Source organism: Balaenoptera borealis (genome assembly GCF_965194805.1).
Source record: "Balaenoptera borealis genome assembly, chromosome: 4".
NCBI classification, from domain to species: Eukaryota; Metazoa; Chordata; class Mammalia; order Artiodactyla; family Balaenopteridae; genus Balaenoptera; species Balaenoptera borealis.
In genome coordinates, this window is record NC_138861.1 from 37,963,388 (window position 1) to 37,980,553 (window position 17,166).

Here is a 17,166-nt window from a genome sequence, read left to right on the forward strand (position 1 = left end):
TTCGACATTTTATTGAGGTGTAATATACATGCAAAAAAAAAAAATGTACGTTAAGTGTCAGGTCTATGAATTTTCACCAAATGAACATATCTGTGTAACCAGGATCAAGAATCAGAACATTACCTGCACCCAGAAGTCCCTCAGTCACTAATTACCCAAACTCCCAAGGCAACCACTTTCCTGACTTCTAACAGCATGAATTTGTTTGCCTACTTTTGTGTTTTATGTAAATGGAACCATATGACATATAATCTTTTCTGTCTGGCTTCCTTTGATCAGCACTATGTTTGTGAGAGTAACCCATGCTGTTGAGTTTAGTTGTAGCTTATTCATTCTCATAATTGTATAGCACTTCACTGTCTGAATATGCCACAATGTGTTTATTCATTCTACTTAGGTAGGCATTTAAATAGTTTCCAATTTTGAGCTCATATGAATAGTGCACCTATGGACATTCTCACATGCATCTTTTTGTGTGCATATATATTGCTGAAAAAAATAAATATATACAGATATATAAAACTTAACATGTATATATAAATGTATATAACACTTAAATATCAATATATACCTATATACTAAATAAATGCTTTTAATATAAATCTTGATCATGAATACTTAAATATCAACATATATATTTATATACTAAATATATGCTTTTAACATAAATCTTGATCATAATCCTTTCATATTTTGATCAGTAAGTTTGGAGAACCACCAGGGCATGGTAGAGTACTGGGAACTAGGCAGAATTTCCTAGATGGAATTCTTTTCTAAAAGCTCTAAAGGCTTGTGTGGCATATGTCTGAACTTTGTTCATTATAATTCTTCTTGGCCTTTCAAGCAAATCTATTATCTGCCTTCATATTGGATAATCCCCAAATCAACTCACACATTTACTAAGTGTCTATAGAAAACACAAAGAAATCTAGGACAGCGCCAGGGGAATTTTATAGTCCAGTGTTCTGTTGAAATTTTTGAGACCATTGAACACAATTTTACTGAAAAAAATAACATTTTCAATGTAAAACACCTATTAACATTTTCTTTAAAAACAGAAAAACTGTCATCTCTCCTTCTCCTAAAGTAATATATACAGCTAAACCAAAATTAATCAAATTAATCTCAAGAGACACAGAAATAAAATTAGGTTTCAGCATTTTCCATTACTGCCGCAGTAAATGGCCATTTATTTTAAAACTTTAAAACACCCCATGAAACACCGATTAAAAAGCACTGATTTCAGACAGTAAATGTTCTGAGAGTTTAAGTTGGATTGATGAAATTTTCCAGACAATCTCTCTGAGGTTATTTTTGTTAAATGACATATTCTGGGATGCCAGTTGCTAGGTAAAACTTGGAGGTTTAGTTGTAATCTGGTTACTACATTATTCTAAGACAAAATGGTAAGGGAGGGTTGTTATAGAAATTTACCAAATTGTAGCATATGAAGACAGATCTAAAAGAAAATCCTTCCTAACATCAACACCAAAATTTGCACTGCAACATCACTAAAAAGAAATTTTATGTATCAAAACCACTGAGTAGATTTTAAATGGAATTCAATGGCGGTCTTACAAGGCCCTGAATACATGCTGCCAAGAAGGTATTCAGAACTTTGTGAAATGTGTGAACACTGGGCTTTGCAGTCTTATGATTGTGCCTTTAAACTTAGAGGATTTGTTGAAATTTTTCCTGCTTTTTGTTCTGAGGAAATAGTTACCTTCACAGTAATATTTTTATTGGTTTCGTGGTGTGACCTTAAAATGCCTCCAGCTCCAGGCTTACCGTAAAGGAGGCGAAGTAAATCCAGGGGGAAGTTGTGCACATTAAGGTAATATTCCAGGGCCTAATTTGCAAGCACTGAGTACTCACCACTTCGGCTTGATCCTGTCTGATTCTCTGACCCAGGGGTGGGCAAACTACAGCCATGAGCCAAATCCGGCCCAAAGCCTATTTTTATAAATGAAGTTCTATTGGAACACAGCCATACCCATTGCTTACATAAATGGTTTCGACAGATACCAGATGGTCTGCAAAGCCCAAAATATTTACTATCTGGCCATTTACAGAAAAAGTTTATCCACCCCTTTGGCATCTCACCCGCTGCCCTGGCCCTGCTTTACTTTTTTTTTTTTTTAAGTTTATTTATTATTTATTTATTTATTTTTGGCTGCCTTGGGTCTTCGTTGCTGTGTGCTGGCTTTGTCTAGTTGCGGCGAGCAGGGGCTACTCTTCGTTGAGGTGTGCGGGCTTCTCATCGCAGTGGCTTCTCTTGTTGCGGAGCACGGGCTCTAGGCGTGTGGGCTTCAGTAGTTGTGGCCCGCTGGCTCTAGAGCGCAGGCTCAGTAGTTGTGGCGCACGGGCGTAGTTGCTCCGCGGCACGTGGGATTTTCCCGGATCAGGGCTCAAACCCGTGTCCGCTGCATTGGCAGGTGGATTCTTAACCACTGTGCCACCAGGGAAATCCCCTGGCCCTGCTTTTCATCCTCGCCTCTCATTCTCCTCTATTTTGTCCTATAGGAGGTCAGAGCTCAAGATCTGAGCTTCAAAAATATGAATAAGGCTTCATAACCTTCATTGTTCTTAAGTGGCTTATACCCACAACGCCCAAGATAGTAAATGGGCATAATCCCAAGAAATCAAAGTATGCTTCTTTTTTAAAATGGTTTGCGACTGATTTTGAATAAATCACTTGATCTTTCAAGTCATTATCTTTGTATGAAAAAATAAAGAAGGGCCATCTCATGGAATCCCATTAGGCACAGTGACACATAGTAAGCCTGTTCCTGAGGTAACTGCTGACATAAATGAGATGAACAGCCCAGGGCTATTACCCTCCCTCTGTCTTCTGCATTTATGTTAGCAAACATCCGAACTTGGCCTCCTTGAAGGTCGTAGCAACTGGGTATCCTTGAAACCTGCTGGACAAAATCATGCATTTTCTGATCAAAATTGAAGAAGTTTTAAATTCTTTGTCGTGTGCTTAGAGACACCCATAACATTGTCTTTCAAGCAATTAATAGCAGCACTGAACCAGGAGGTTAGATCTTTGAGCAGCCATTCATGTTGCAGTTAAACAAGAAAAAGAACAAGGTAAAGATGACATTTCCATTTATTTTAGGGAAATTCCAAACAAAAGAGAAAAAAAAAAATAGAGGTACTCCCCAGAGATCTTAAAGATAAAAGATTTACATACTTGAAATTATTTGACCAGAAAATCACTGCATTTTATATTTCTCTGACAGACCAATTAAATTATACAGTCGTAACTAAAGATAGATGAATTTTTATCTCTGGGCTATAAAATTCAAGGAATATATATTTGGTAATGGACAGAAAGGCCATGTCATAGACAAAGGGGGAGGTGGGGAAAAATATGAGATAGTCCATGTTCCTTCTTTTTTAACAGTATGTGTATGTGTGTATGTGATTTTGTGGCACAGGTATTACTTGTATACATCAGACCTTTTAAAATTGTTGGTGAAGGAAGGGGGAGCTGCAGGGATGGGAGAAAGAAGACAAAGTTGGGTGATGGAGATCCATCCTTGGGACTCTACTTTTAGCCACTCTGTAATTCAGCAGGCACACCCAAGACAGTTCATATATATTTAAGAAAGGGGGGGAAGGGAAGGAAGGAGGAAGGGAGAGAGGGAGGGAACCTAGACTCTCAGAATGTGAGGAGTCAACATTTGTAGTTCCAATTATGTGAACCAGAACTTGGAGCTATTTATAATTTTACAGAGACACTAATTCAAATCGGCCCTGCTTGCAGGCTGATATAATAAAGGCAGTCTCTCAGCTGATAGACCCGATTCTACCTCTACTGTGGTTTGGAAATTTTTACTTGTTTGCCATAACTCTGATTAACTCTCATGAAGTGATAAATATTTGGTTTGTGGAAATGGCCCAGAAGAAAAAGCTGGTACTAGAATTGAACATGTCTAATAAAGTATTATTTCTTAGCCAGAAACTTTGGATAATTGAACAACTGGAGAGAAGCAAGTGCCTTAGGGCTTAATATCTATTATTTGATCACTTTTTAGGTTCTGTGACCCTCAGTGGATCGCCACATTCTGTTTAGACTACTTCTTCTTTGCTAAAGACATACATGGTCCATGACTAATGGTTAAGGTGGTAAATTTTATGTTATGTATACTTTACCACAGTTGAAATTTTTTTAAATCTTAAACTTTGCACTTAAATGAAAATGTAGAAGTATAAAACTTTAGCAACAAAAAGGGAGAAAATCTTTGGGATCTAGGACTAAGTAAAGAGTTCTTACACTTGGCACCAAAAGCGCAATCTATAGAAAACTGATAAATAGGACCTCATCAAAATTTAAAACTTTTACTCTGCAAAGGACCCTCTTAAGAGGATGAAAAAACATGCTACAGACTGTGAGAAAGTATTTGCAATCAACAGGATGAAAAAACAAGCTACAGATTGGGAGAAAATATTTGCAATCAACATGTCTAACCAAAGGAGTAGTTTCTAGAACATATTAAAAACTCTCAAAATTCAACAGCAAAAAAACCAAACAATCCAGGCAGAAAATGGGCAAAAAAACATGAACAGAAATTTTGCTGAAGTGGATATAAAGCTGGTCGATAAACACATGAAAAGATGTTCCATCATTATTAGCCACTAGCGAAATGCAGAACTGAAACCTCGGTAAGATATCACTACACACCTATCAGAATGGGTAAAATTAAAAAATAGTGACAACACTTAATACTGACAAGGATGAGAAGAAACTGGATCATCATACATCACTGGTGAGACTGAGAAATTGTAGAAGCACTCTAGAAAAGACTTTGGAAGTTTATTATAAAACTAAACATGCAATTACCGTAAGACCCAGCAATTGCAATCTTGGGCATTTATGCCAAAGAAATGAAAATTATGTTCATGCAAAAACCTGTTCAGGCATGTTCATAGTAGCTATATTTGTAATAGCCTGAACCTGGAAGCAACCCAGATGTTCTTTAGTGGGTGAGTGGTTAAATAAACTATGGTACATCCATTCCATAGAGTACTACTCAGTGACAAAAAGGAACAAGCTATTGATACACACAACAACTTGGATGAATCTCAAGGGAATCATGGTGAGTGGAAAAAAAAAAAAAGCCTATCTCAAAAGATTACATACTATAATTCCATTTATATAACATCCTTGAACTGACAGAGTTATTGAGATGGAGGACAGATTAATGGTTGCCAGGGGCTAGGGAGTTCAAGGGAGAAGGGAAGGGAGTGTGGTTAAGGGGTCCTTGTGGTGATGGACCTATTCCATGTCTTGCCTGGAGGTCAATACACAAACCTACACATGTGATAAAATTGCATAAATACAAACAAATCAATGCGTAACACGGGAGAAATCTGAATAATATCACTGGATCATATCAATGTCAAAGAAATGGTTGTACCAGTTTACATTCCCACCAGCATTATATGAGGGTTCCAATTTCTCCACATCCTCACCAACTTATTATTGTCAGTCTTTTTTATTATAGCTATTCTAATGATGTGTAGCGGTAGCTCACTGTGGCTTTAATGTACTTTTCCCTTAATGATGAATGATACTGAGCATTTTTCATTTTCATGTACTTAGTTATTTGTATTTCTACTTTGGTGAAATGTCTATTTAAATCTTTTACTCTTTTTAATTATGTTATTTCCCTTTATATTTTTTAATTGTAGGAGTTCTTTACGTATTCTGGATGGAAATCCTGCATCAGATATATGATTTGCAAATACTTTTTCCCACTCCGTAGCTTTTCTTTTCATTTTCTAAATGGTGTCTTTTGAAGAGCAAAATTTTAAAATTTTGATGAAATCCAATTTATCAAATTTTTTTCTTTTATGGACATGTTTCTGTGTCATATCTATGAAATCTTTGCCTAAACCAAAATCACAAAAAAATTCTCTTATTTTTTTAACAGTTTTATAATTTTAGCCCTTACATTTAGATCTACGATCACAATTAATTTTTGTGTAGTATATGAGGTAAGCATCTAAGTTCACTTTTTTGCATACACATATCCAATTGTCCCAACACCATTTATTGAAAAGACTATCGTCTCCTCAAAGAACTGCCTTGGCACCTTTGTTAAAACTTAATTGATGATAAATATAAGGGTTTATTTCTGTCTTTTCTTTTCTAGTCCAATGACTTATGTGTCTATTGTTATGCCAATACCATTCTGCCTTGATTACTGTAGTTTATAGTAAGTTTTTAAACAGGTATTATAAGTCCTACTTTGTTGGATTTTTTTTTCAAAAAAATTTTGGCTATTCTGGGTCCTTTACATTTCTATATAAATTTTAAGATCAACTTGCTAATTTCCTTGAATTTACATAGGAATTGTATTGACTCTTTGGATGAATTTAGAGAAAATTGCCATCTTAACAATACTCATCCTTCCAATGCAAAAACATTTATTTAGGTCTTTGATTTCTCCAGTATTTGGTAGCTTTCAGCAAACATGTCTTATACTTCTTTAGTTAAATTTATTCCTAAGTATTTTATTCTTTTTTTGATGCTATTTTGAATGGAATTGTCTCAATTTCATTTTTGTATTTTTCATTTCTAGTATATACAAATGCAACCAATGTTTGTATATTGCTTTTGTAGCCTATGACCTTGCTGAAGTCCTCACCATTACTCTTGCAGCATCAACTTTTTTCCACAGCTAGTGTGTGATGGCGAAGAATGCAATGACTTAGAAGAGTTTTGTGCCACTGCTTGATTCATGCTAAGGCACTGGTAGTTTTAACCACTGTTGCTTTTGCACCAATAGTGCAAATGTCAACCAGTAGAAAAGGCAGTCATCTCAGTGTTATCTTGATCTTGCAGGTCCTATGAAAGGTTCTCCTGAACCATGAAAAGGGATTTCCAGGGGTCCTCAGGCAACACTTAGAGAACCACTGATCTAGATGGTCTCTAAGCACCTGTCCAAAGTCTAAAATGCTATAATTTTTCAGATCTAAGATAAATGTCGTTTACCAAACTTGTCTTAATAACATTTGCTTAAGTCGCTGATTTTCATGGCAGTCAATATTCCTTGGACAATTGCTGCATGTAAAACAATGTACCAAGTGTCCTGAGAGAGATGAAAAGGAAATAGAACATTGGCCCTAATCTCAAGGAAATGGTACAAGTCTCTCTCAATACTCAAGTGTCTAGCAAAGGAAGCCCAGCTAATTAGTAGGCTAATTACATTAGACCCCAAATTTGTATGTTTTCTGTTCTAGGTAGCACTAAAACAAAATACATATAATGGAGATATAGTATGTGTCGAATATCAAGACTGAGAAGTAAAACTAGGTTAAAATCTATTATTCTTGACTTATACAATTTAATGTTATCTCATTTCCAAATGACTGGAAATAAGACAAAGTAGGATCAAACTAATTTTCAGATTTTTTAATTCTTAATTTTACACTATGATTTATAACAGACCCTTGACTGGAAGCTTAAAATAGCCACTTACCTACTGTTTTTTCCTGCATTTTACTTATAGTCAGGATTTACAGTATGGTGCTTATAGCTCACTGGGCAAATTTTCTGTATATTTTAGCTTCTCCCTGCAGAGGAATAAAATACTGTTCATACATTCGAGGTAGATAAATAGTCTCAAGACTTCATCTATGGGATTCCACAGGTACTAACATCCTTCATCCTTTTGGGTAGAAAAAAGAAAGGCAAAAAGGACTAAAATACTCATAGTTGGGAAGAATAAAAGAGAAATTGGGAAGACAAAATTATTCATATAAAATGAAGGGAGGGATTGAGGTTAAGCGAGTTTAGGGATAAATGGAGTTGATAATAGTTTCAGAGAAACCAGCTACAGACTGGAGTTCTGATATGAAAAAAAAAAAAATCATGCAATTTAAGAGCTGGCAGAGAATTTAGAGATAAGAAATGTTGGGCCAGAACGAGATTATATGGCAGAGGAGGAAGGCAAAGCCCAAAGATTTCTGACAGGGCTAGAGCTGGAAGCCAGAATTTCTAACTTCCCTGCAGTATATTACATCCTTCCTTCTTCTAAAACTTTAGTGGGTGAATTGTTTACATGCATGTCATTCTTATGTGAAGCATCATTACATGACTGGTAACTCAGCCATCTTGAGCATGTCTTCCTAATTCACTTTTTACGTCAGCTATTGCAAATTGTCTTATTTCCTAATGAATTTCTGTTATTAAATATTCAAAATCACCTCAACCTTATTTACTGTAACACATCAGCTTCAGCATCAATAGTGTTCTTTTTTCCCCAAAAGACACATATGGTATCATTTTCTTCATGCCGCATACCGTATCCTAGTTGGGTCATCGTTTCCATCAACACAGGATAATTGTGACCACATGACGTACTTTACAATGAAGAACTAACCTCAGTTCTTAAGATTTCACACATTACATCATTAAATAGGCAGCATGCTTTCAAATATGCTGTTGGCTTTTGCTTTCTTCTACTTATTACCACCTTCCTGATAAGTTTTTTGGGGCTACTACCTAAATCTACATGTGGAAATCTCTACCAGTTTATTTTTTGTTTTGTTTTGTTCTGCTTTGTTTTCGCCTGCATGTTTCTTTTAAATAAGTACTAGCATGTACTACCATAGAGAGTGCTGATTAAAATAAACAGTAACATTTTTTCAACAGGTTTTGGGTCTCATTGTGTGTCCAGGTCAGAGCACTTATTTTCTATAATTAACTATCTTTTCTCCATCCAGGAAAAGCCAGGTTCATTCTTTCCAACGTAAATCTTCTCTCCATTATGAATTAAATCCTAAAATACTGACACATATATTTGGCACTAACCTATACAATTTTGATACTGAGTGCTTCTAACTTTTCTTTTTTAAAAACATTTAATTCTTCTCCATCCAATGATCCTTTGGTTTTAGGCATACCAAAAAAGTAGAAGTCATAAATCCCTTGATTCTAGATTGGCATCCTTACAGCAGCTTTATCAGAGACATTTCTTTTCATTCCCAGCCTTCAGGTGACTGAGATTCTTGGGGATAATAAGCCCATATCTTGGGTGAACCATCTTTCCTCTAATGAAATAACCTTCCTGGGTTTGGAACTTGGTTTTAAAAAGTATTTTTTCAGGACTTCCCTGGTGGTGCAGAGGTTAAGAATCTGCCTGCCAATGCAGGGGACACGGGTTCGAGCCCTGGTCTGGGAAGATCCCACATGCCACGGAGCAACTAAGCCTGTGAGCCACAACTACTGAGCCTGTGCTCTGGAGCCGGCGAGCCACAACTAATGAGCCCGGTCGCCTAGAGCCCGTGCTCCGCAACAAGAGAAGCCACTGCAATGAGAAGCTTGTGCACCACAACAAAGAGTAGCCCCCGCTCGCCAAACTAAAAGCCCGTGCGCAGCAACAAAGACCCAATGCAGCCAAAAATAAATAATAAATAAATTTTTTAAAAATTAAAAGTATTTTTTCCTCTTTTTTCTCTCTTTCACCTGGTTGTTATTAACATCTATGTATTTCAGATTCTAAAAAGTTAAGACCTCAGCCGACACCGAAACACTGAATATTCAATGGTGAAATAGATGGATAGTGGGTAGTAGCAACAACCTCAAGTTTTCTAATCTAAGTGCAGAGTAGCTGGAGCAGTTCCTCAAAACCCATCTCTTACAGGAACTAACATTTACAACCTGTGATGGGTCAGGCCCTGTTCTAAGGACTTTGCCTGGATTAATTCATTTCACACTCACGTCAACCATATGGCATAGTTTTCACCTCCAGTTTTCACTGAGGCACAGTTCACTTGAGTAAGTCATGTAGGGTACAAGGCAGCCGGGTTCCAGAGCCTTCTTTGGCTGAGTTCCCACAGAATGTTGCTTGCAGCTTCTTTAGGGTCACATCTGTTCATCTTCTGGGTAGTCATTTCCTTGTGAATGGGGCCCTTTGTACCTGTGGGGTCTGCCACCCCCCTGGACCTGGTAACCTGGATGACCGTCCTTCACAATCTCACTGGAAAAAACAGACAGAAAGTAGAGACTGATAACACGCCGTGCAAATAGCTCACATTTCCAGATACTTACTTCTGCTAACTGCTTTCTATGGATTGTCTCTTCTGTCACCCACAGTAACCTTGTGAGGTAGCTGCCATCACCATTTCCATCTTCTAGAGGAGGAAACTGAGAAGCAGCGAGGTTAACCAGCATGCCAAGGTCACATGGTCTGCAACATAGCAGAGCTGGGATTCAGTCCAACCCAGGAAGTCGAGCTTCAGGGCCCACGCTCTTTACTACACCAAGCCACTTGCTTTCATTAAAAGGAGTGCTTCTCCATCCCCCCAGGTCACAGAGGGCACCCAGAGTCGAGAACATCTGTGGAGTGTCTGCTCTGCTCTAAGGATGCCATGCTTTCCAAATTCTTGGGCTGGTCGGGAAGCAGGGGGAGCCTGTCAAAGGAAAAAGTGTATGGGTAGGGTGGAAGCCGTGGGTTTTGTTTTATTTATTTGATTTGGTTTCTGTGAAAACTCTGCCTCAATCCGGAAGCAATTAAAGCATAAGGGAAAGGCAAAATTCATTCTCAGTCACGCAAAGTGACTTATTTTATTGTGACCAATTTGAGATTTGCAACAGCCAGAAAACATGTCCTCATGGAAGGCCTGTCCTGGGCATCACAGGCTTTATTACCATCCCAGTCTGTACTGTCAGGAGACGTAGAACATCTTTACTGCTGATTCGACTATGTACCAACTTCTACATCCCAGCCCCTGCCCCAGAAAGAAAGAAAACCTCAGAACCCCACTTTTTGAAGACTGGTACCTGGTCCGTCATGCCCAGCTTCAAGCGACCCAACGATAATCCATGTTGAGGGGAAGAGAACATTTTATTTACTTTGAGGTTTCCAGCTATTACAGACTATATTCATAAATCCCTCATTCCTTCCTGAGATGGGTGGGTTGGGATGAAGGGAAGGAGGAGAAGCCCTCATCCTCACTGGATGGGCTGGAATGAAAATTAGCACAAAGAAAAATGCACTGCTGGTTTTACTTATCCCATTATTAAGATGCCATGACAATAACAAAGATAATATCCAAGTAATGGCATTAGCATCTGGAATGGATAAAAAGAGGGGGTAAATTCATTTATATTATCCTTTTCTTCATGGTCATGAATAATTGGTACATTTCAGTTTATGATCACAAACTATAGCAGTTCAAAATAACTAACGTCTGTGCGGTGTACATTCAGTTTGTGGATTCTCTCATAAACATTGTCCCATTTGAGCCTCCCAGATGGTCATCATACCATTGTGGCAGGTATGAGAACCACCCCATTTAACAAATACAGGAATGAGACATAACAATGGGTAAGTGGCTTACCCAAGGTCACTGTTGCTAACAGATAAATCTTGTATTTGAACCTAAGTCTTATGAATTGACAGTCTAAGTTGATTTTAAGGAAAGAACAGCCTTATTTCATAATGCCAAGCTGGTGAGGCCTGGGACATTAGGCCTGGGACATGAGAGTCATGCATACCAGTTAGGTCACCTGCTATTGAGCTGTGCCTTTCTATACTGATGGCTTTAGGCACTATCGGCATGAGAGGGGTGCAAACTACGTGGCCCCAAGCCATTATGATTTTTTATTTATGTCTATATTATATTCTGTTTTCTGCTCATCCTGCACTATCTGGCTGTCAACTATCTATCAGTTTTTTACTGATCATGGCATCTCTAGAGCAGAGATTCTCAGGGCAGAGGTTGGCGGACTAGCAGCATCAGCATCACCTGGGAACTCCTTAGAAGTGCAAAGGTATGGGCTTTCCTGGTGGTGCAGTGGTTAAGACTCCGCCTGCCAATGCAGGGGACACGGGTTCGAGCCCTGGTCCGGGAAGATCCCACATGCCGCGGAGCCACTAAGCCCGTGTGCCACAACTACTGAGCCTGCCCTCTAGAGCCCACGAGCCACAACTGGTGAGCCTGCATGCCACAACTACTGAAGCCCGCGCGCCAGAGCTGGTGCTCCGCAACAAGAGAAGCCACCGCGATGAGAAGCCCGCACACCGCAACGAAGAGTAGCTGCCGCGCATAGTAGTAAAGACCCAACGCAACCAAAACAAGTGCAAAGTCTCAGGCCCCACCTCAGACCTAATGAATCAGGAACTCAGGGCAGGGGGCGCGCAGCAGTGTGGTTTAATAGGCCCTCAGATGATGCTGAACCTGCTGAAGCTTGAAAACAAGTGTGCTAAAGCAGTGATTCTCAACCTTGGCTGTACATTGGAATCACCTGGAAGCTTTAAAAACTTCCGGGCTTGTGCCCCAACTCCAGAGATCCTGATTTAATTGGCCTAGGACAGGGTTTTTCACCTCAGCGCTACTGACATTTTGGGCTAGATAATTGTTCATTAGAGGGCCTGGCCTGTGCATTGCAAGATATTTAACAGCATCCCTGGCCTCTACCTACCAGATGTTAGTAGCCTCTCAACAATTTGTAATAATGAAAAATGTCTCCAGACGTTGCCAAATGTTCCCTGGGAGACAAAGCACCCCACAATGAAGAGCAGTCATCTAGGGGCATGGCCTGGGCATTGGTATTTTTAAAAGCTCCCTCAATCATTCTAATGTACAGCCAAGGCTGAGAACCATTACTCAGGAGGGTTTGTATTGATGAGTAGCTTTGGATGTGCAATGCACAAATAACAGAACCATTTAAAAAGAACAATAAAAATGGGTGTAAAGTAAAAACAAATCAACCTGCGGGGAAGACTCAGACCATTCGCCCGTAAGTCAAGGACGTGAACTTCAGGGCATAAATTTCACAGCAACCATTTGGCGCCTTACATTTTTGCTTACTTTCTCGTTGTCAGGTACGTTCCAGAAAGCTGACATAAGCAGGTACGTTGTACATACTATCAATAAAAGATCACAACTAAGTAGAAATTGCTTTGTACCATATATAGTAGTGGCCAGACATCCTGCTTTTGGATCTAGTCATTCTAAAAACAGGGTGCTTATTGGTGGATCATGTGGTACAAGTCCTTAGATAAATCTGTTTCGACAGGTTAAAAAATGCAGCCTATCAATTTTATGTTGATTTTTCCACAATCCAAATCAGCCACACAAGTACAGAATTTCTACATTAATTTGTGCCATTTAGTAGTGCTTTAGTTTTCAGGTGGAGATCAGGACTTTAATTACGTTTCAGCTGAAGAAAAGTCCCCTCAGAAAAGTCCTAAAGCAAAATCCATGCTCAGCAGATGACCCTCTGCTGCCTAGGTTGCCCTCGGCTGTTCCTCTGTGGTCCACTTGAGAACCCGATTGGACCATAGGACGGGCGTCATCTTCAGGTGCCTGCTCTGTGGTTCTTATCAAGCTGGACAGTCTCAGCACAAAGGGAGGGCTCTCCGAGCAAAGTGTTTGGCAGCCCCTCCTTACCGTGGACTTTTCAACAGAACTGTATTCTCCCACCTCCTCCAACAACTAGTTGAACGGTGCATTGTTTGTTTCAACATAAAGAGTGGAAATACTACTTTCAGATACTGTTAAATGACTTTTAAATAGAAAGTAAATTATAAGGTGAATGTGTTTTCTGTGGAAAATTGGTGCTATCAAATTTCAAAATGTGAAAATATTTCCCTGAATTAGTGAGTTGAAATCATTAATTTGTTCAACACCTACTACATACGAGGTACTGTGTGCTGCCCTTGGAAGTTATAAATATGAGGGTTACATAAAAGCACAGACCCTCTTATGGCAAAAATAAGCTATGTCTGCTCCAAGGTTCCAGATTTACCCTTGAACCAATCCGACTTGTTAGTCTGTCAGACTGGGTTGGTTTTTCTTTCAATGAATTGATATTAGCTTGTTAACAATAATGAAATCAACTAGTTCTTTTACCATGGTCTGTTTATGCTAAGCAGTTCTTTATCTTTTCCTATCCTAGTCTAAGTGGTTTTCCTCAACGTGCTTTTAAAAAATCAAAACATTTTAATTAGGCAATAGAACTGCTTCCCAGAAGTCTGCTCTAGAAAACAAAATCATAAAAGACTGCTGAAAGGTATTATTTCCATAATGTTCTGATTTTTAAAAAAAACAAACAAACAGGATTTATGTACATAGGGAGTTTTCCGGAAGAAAACACAATTTATAATTAACAGTGGTGCCTTTGGGCAGGGAATTAAGGGGTCTTGAATAGAATGGAGACTTAACTTTTCATTATACAAGTTTTTATACAGCTTAACTTTTACCATTTTAAATATTGTATTTTCCATTTTAAACGCTAGTAAATAACAGAAAGGATACATTTCCCGTAGTCTTTCATAAGCTCCAAAATGCCTCTTCTAAATAAGAGAAAAATAGGTGAGCTATACTCTATGTCTCTTTGATGTCTTCCTTTTATATTTGTTTTCTTGCTAAGACAGAGTGGGCTGAAAGGAGTCTTTGAATCTAAGATTACTCCAATATTGGTTCCATGAAAGAGGTTAACAAGCAGGTCCTACTTGAGATTGGGTAGTTAAGCAGGGCCTCTTTGAGGAAGCCAGCTTTAACCAGAAAGAGAAGTTGCCTGCAGGTAGGACCCTAATTTCCTGCTGGCAGCATGAGAACGGTTACTAGCCATACATCCCTTGAGAATGAAGTGGATATACGTCAGGGATGTCTACACTGTGATTGTACCTTAAATTTTTTTCCAATGATTTCTTTCATTCTCCTTTGTCAATAATTCCCAAGAAGAATCAATGCTGGCAAAGAAAAAAAAAAAAAAAAAGAACAACAAAAATAACCAAACACCTATTTGTGTCAAAGAAAGACAATTCTGTGATCTATTTGGTGTTCACCAATTCCATGATATCTTTCTCTTGAGTGCTTCCTTTACACCTAATCCTAATTAAAAGTTTAAGCAAGCATGAAAAAAAAATATTTCAATTGAGATTGGAAGGGCCTGAAACAATACATGCTCTGTTGTGGGTTCTCCCAGATCATTTTTCTTAGCACTTGTTACTTAGACCTGCACGAGATTTCAGAGTCTCCCTTGTTAAGCCAGAAACATCCTTTTCTTTTCTCTCATTGTTGGATGTGTGAATTGGGAAATCCATCCACGTAGATTTCAAGATCCTCTGTCTCTGGGAATGAACCAACCATAACAATTCAACTGTTCCAAAACTTATCCTATAACAATCCTTACACATTTTAATTACATCTCTCTAGTCTTTAGTGGAGAATTACAGTTCTGGGACAAAATACTAAACTCTCACTGTGTAAAAAAGTAATATTCAGGTTTTCTTTTTAGGGGGTGATTCATCTCAGAAATAATGTTTTATGTGTTGACTTGCATCAGGCATTCATAACTAGCAATCAGCAATGGTATAATTATTTTCTAGCTTCGTGAGAACTGTCAGAGTTTAGGGCAGTATTTCTGTGAAGAGCCCACTGGTTGTCCTTGGACAAAGGTATTTATGGAAATTCTGAGAAGACACCAACCAAGACCAGTTAGAGTGAGAGGAAGAAGAGACCAGCGGTAGGGCTGGATTGAAGGAAAAGGTCTTTTAGAAAACTACTCAGAAGAAGGGAAATATGTTTGAAAACCAAAAAGAGAGAACATCAGAATTTAAGTCAAACAGGATCTTAGCCATAAAAAATAGAATTATAGATAGCCCTATGTTACTAAACTCTCAAAATGCATAAGTTCTGATTTTGTATTTCTCGGGTAATAGTTTCCTATCCTCTTTCCATGGACTCATATTAATGACCACGCCAACCATGAAATTAAACCTTACTCTTTTAGAAATGGTAGAACAAAATTGGAAGGTCAACTTAGAGTTACTATGGCGATAGGTACTCTGCAAAACAAAGAAGTTTGTCAAGTTAGTACAATATTATTTCCTATTGAGTGGAGTAAGTTTAAATTCTGAGTCACTAAGCAAACATAAGAAAGGACATCAATACCATTTTTACTCTTGAAAAGGCATCATAGATATTCAGAAGAGACTTCCTCCTTTTAGGTAGCTGAGCTATTATTTAAGGCCATGCTTCTAGTACGATACCTAATCAGATATCTCTAATTAGATATCAGCAATTCACAGAGGATTTATGTTCTTGCTACTCACCACAGCCCCTAGAGGGTCATCACCCTCTCCCTGGAACAAAAATTTCAAATTGTCAACGTGGAAGAATAGATGTCCCTGCAAATGCTACAAACAGGTCACAGTAACCACATTTTCTTGTATGATAAAGGAAAATCTGAGCCTAAATAAAGATAGGCCACTGGTGTCACACCTGCTGAAGCAGGGCAGCAAGTTAAGCATGGAGGAAAAGGTGAGTTTCAGGTGGCTTTAAGCTGTTAACCAGCCGGCAAAGCCAGTACATTCTAAACCACTTCATTTTCCCAGTATTCTCCAGAACATCTTATTCAGAGCTTTGGCTGATTGTCAGGAGATAATATAATCTCCCAATGCCACTAGCTGAAAATGATTCATTTTACTCGTGATTTAGTAAGACTTGATCAGAGATGACTGCCTGCTTCTCAGTTAAGCTGTCATCCAAACCCCCAAATTTTGCTCCTCTTTGAAAATTAGGCGGCGTGACTACTTCCTATAAGATCAAAGTTTTATCTCTTGTTATTATATTTATCACTCTCCACATTGTTCAGGATTAAAAAATTGCTGAGGCTTTAAAATATGAAAAAAAATGATGATAATACTCTATTGCTACCACACTAACTGAAAAGCATAGTGAACGATAAAATTTAGAAGTTTGGAAGCCTAATTAGAAATATAAGTGTCCGTGTATCCTATGCTGGCTCTGCCATTTCTTACCATGCTCTTTCCTTTTTTCAGCTGCTGGCTGGGCGCTGGCCTTTTGATCACAATGACTTTGGCGTATTTCTCTGCAAGTTGTTCCCCTTTTTGCAGAAGTCCTCAGTGGGGATCACCGTCCTCAATCTCTGTGCTCTCAGTGTTGACAGGTAACGTGGTTCTTTCCCTTTACTCTGTTGTTGGGTTTAGAAAAGCAGTTTTCTCAGAAAGAAGAGAACTCGAGGAGCCTTGAGAATTGGTGTTCAAGACAGTTGTTCAGTAGTTCCCAGGAATGAAAATACTAGCAATCTTGCTCTACTGTTTAGAATTGCTTTCCACAGTTGCTGATTACCAGCCATCTTTGGTTCAGGCAACTTGTACCGAGAGCATTTCA

The 17,166-nt window shown here is 38.5% G+C and overlaps 1 protein-coding gene across 2 annotated transcripts in view; it reads left to right on the top strand.

Annotated features, from left to right (window-relative positions):
- The window catches only part of EDNRA (endothelin receptor type A), a 62,507-nt gene that overhangs the window by 17,667 nt on the left and 27,674 nt on the right, over positions 1-17,166 (top strand). For both annotated transcript variants that reach the window (XM_082389019.1, XM_082389020.1), the window contains exon 3: positions 16,815-16,942. In XM_082389019.1, the coding sequence (XP_082245145.1) occupies positions 16,815-16,942 (128 nt within the window). The remainder of the gene's footprint in view (positions 1-16,814; positions 16,943-17,166) is intronic.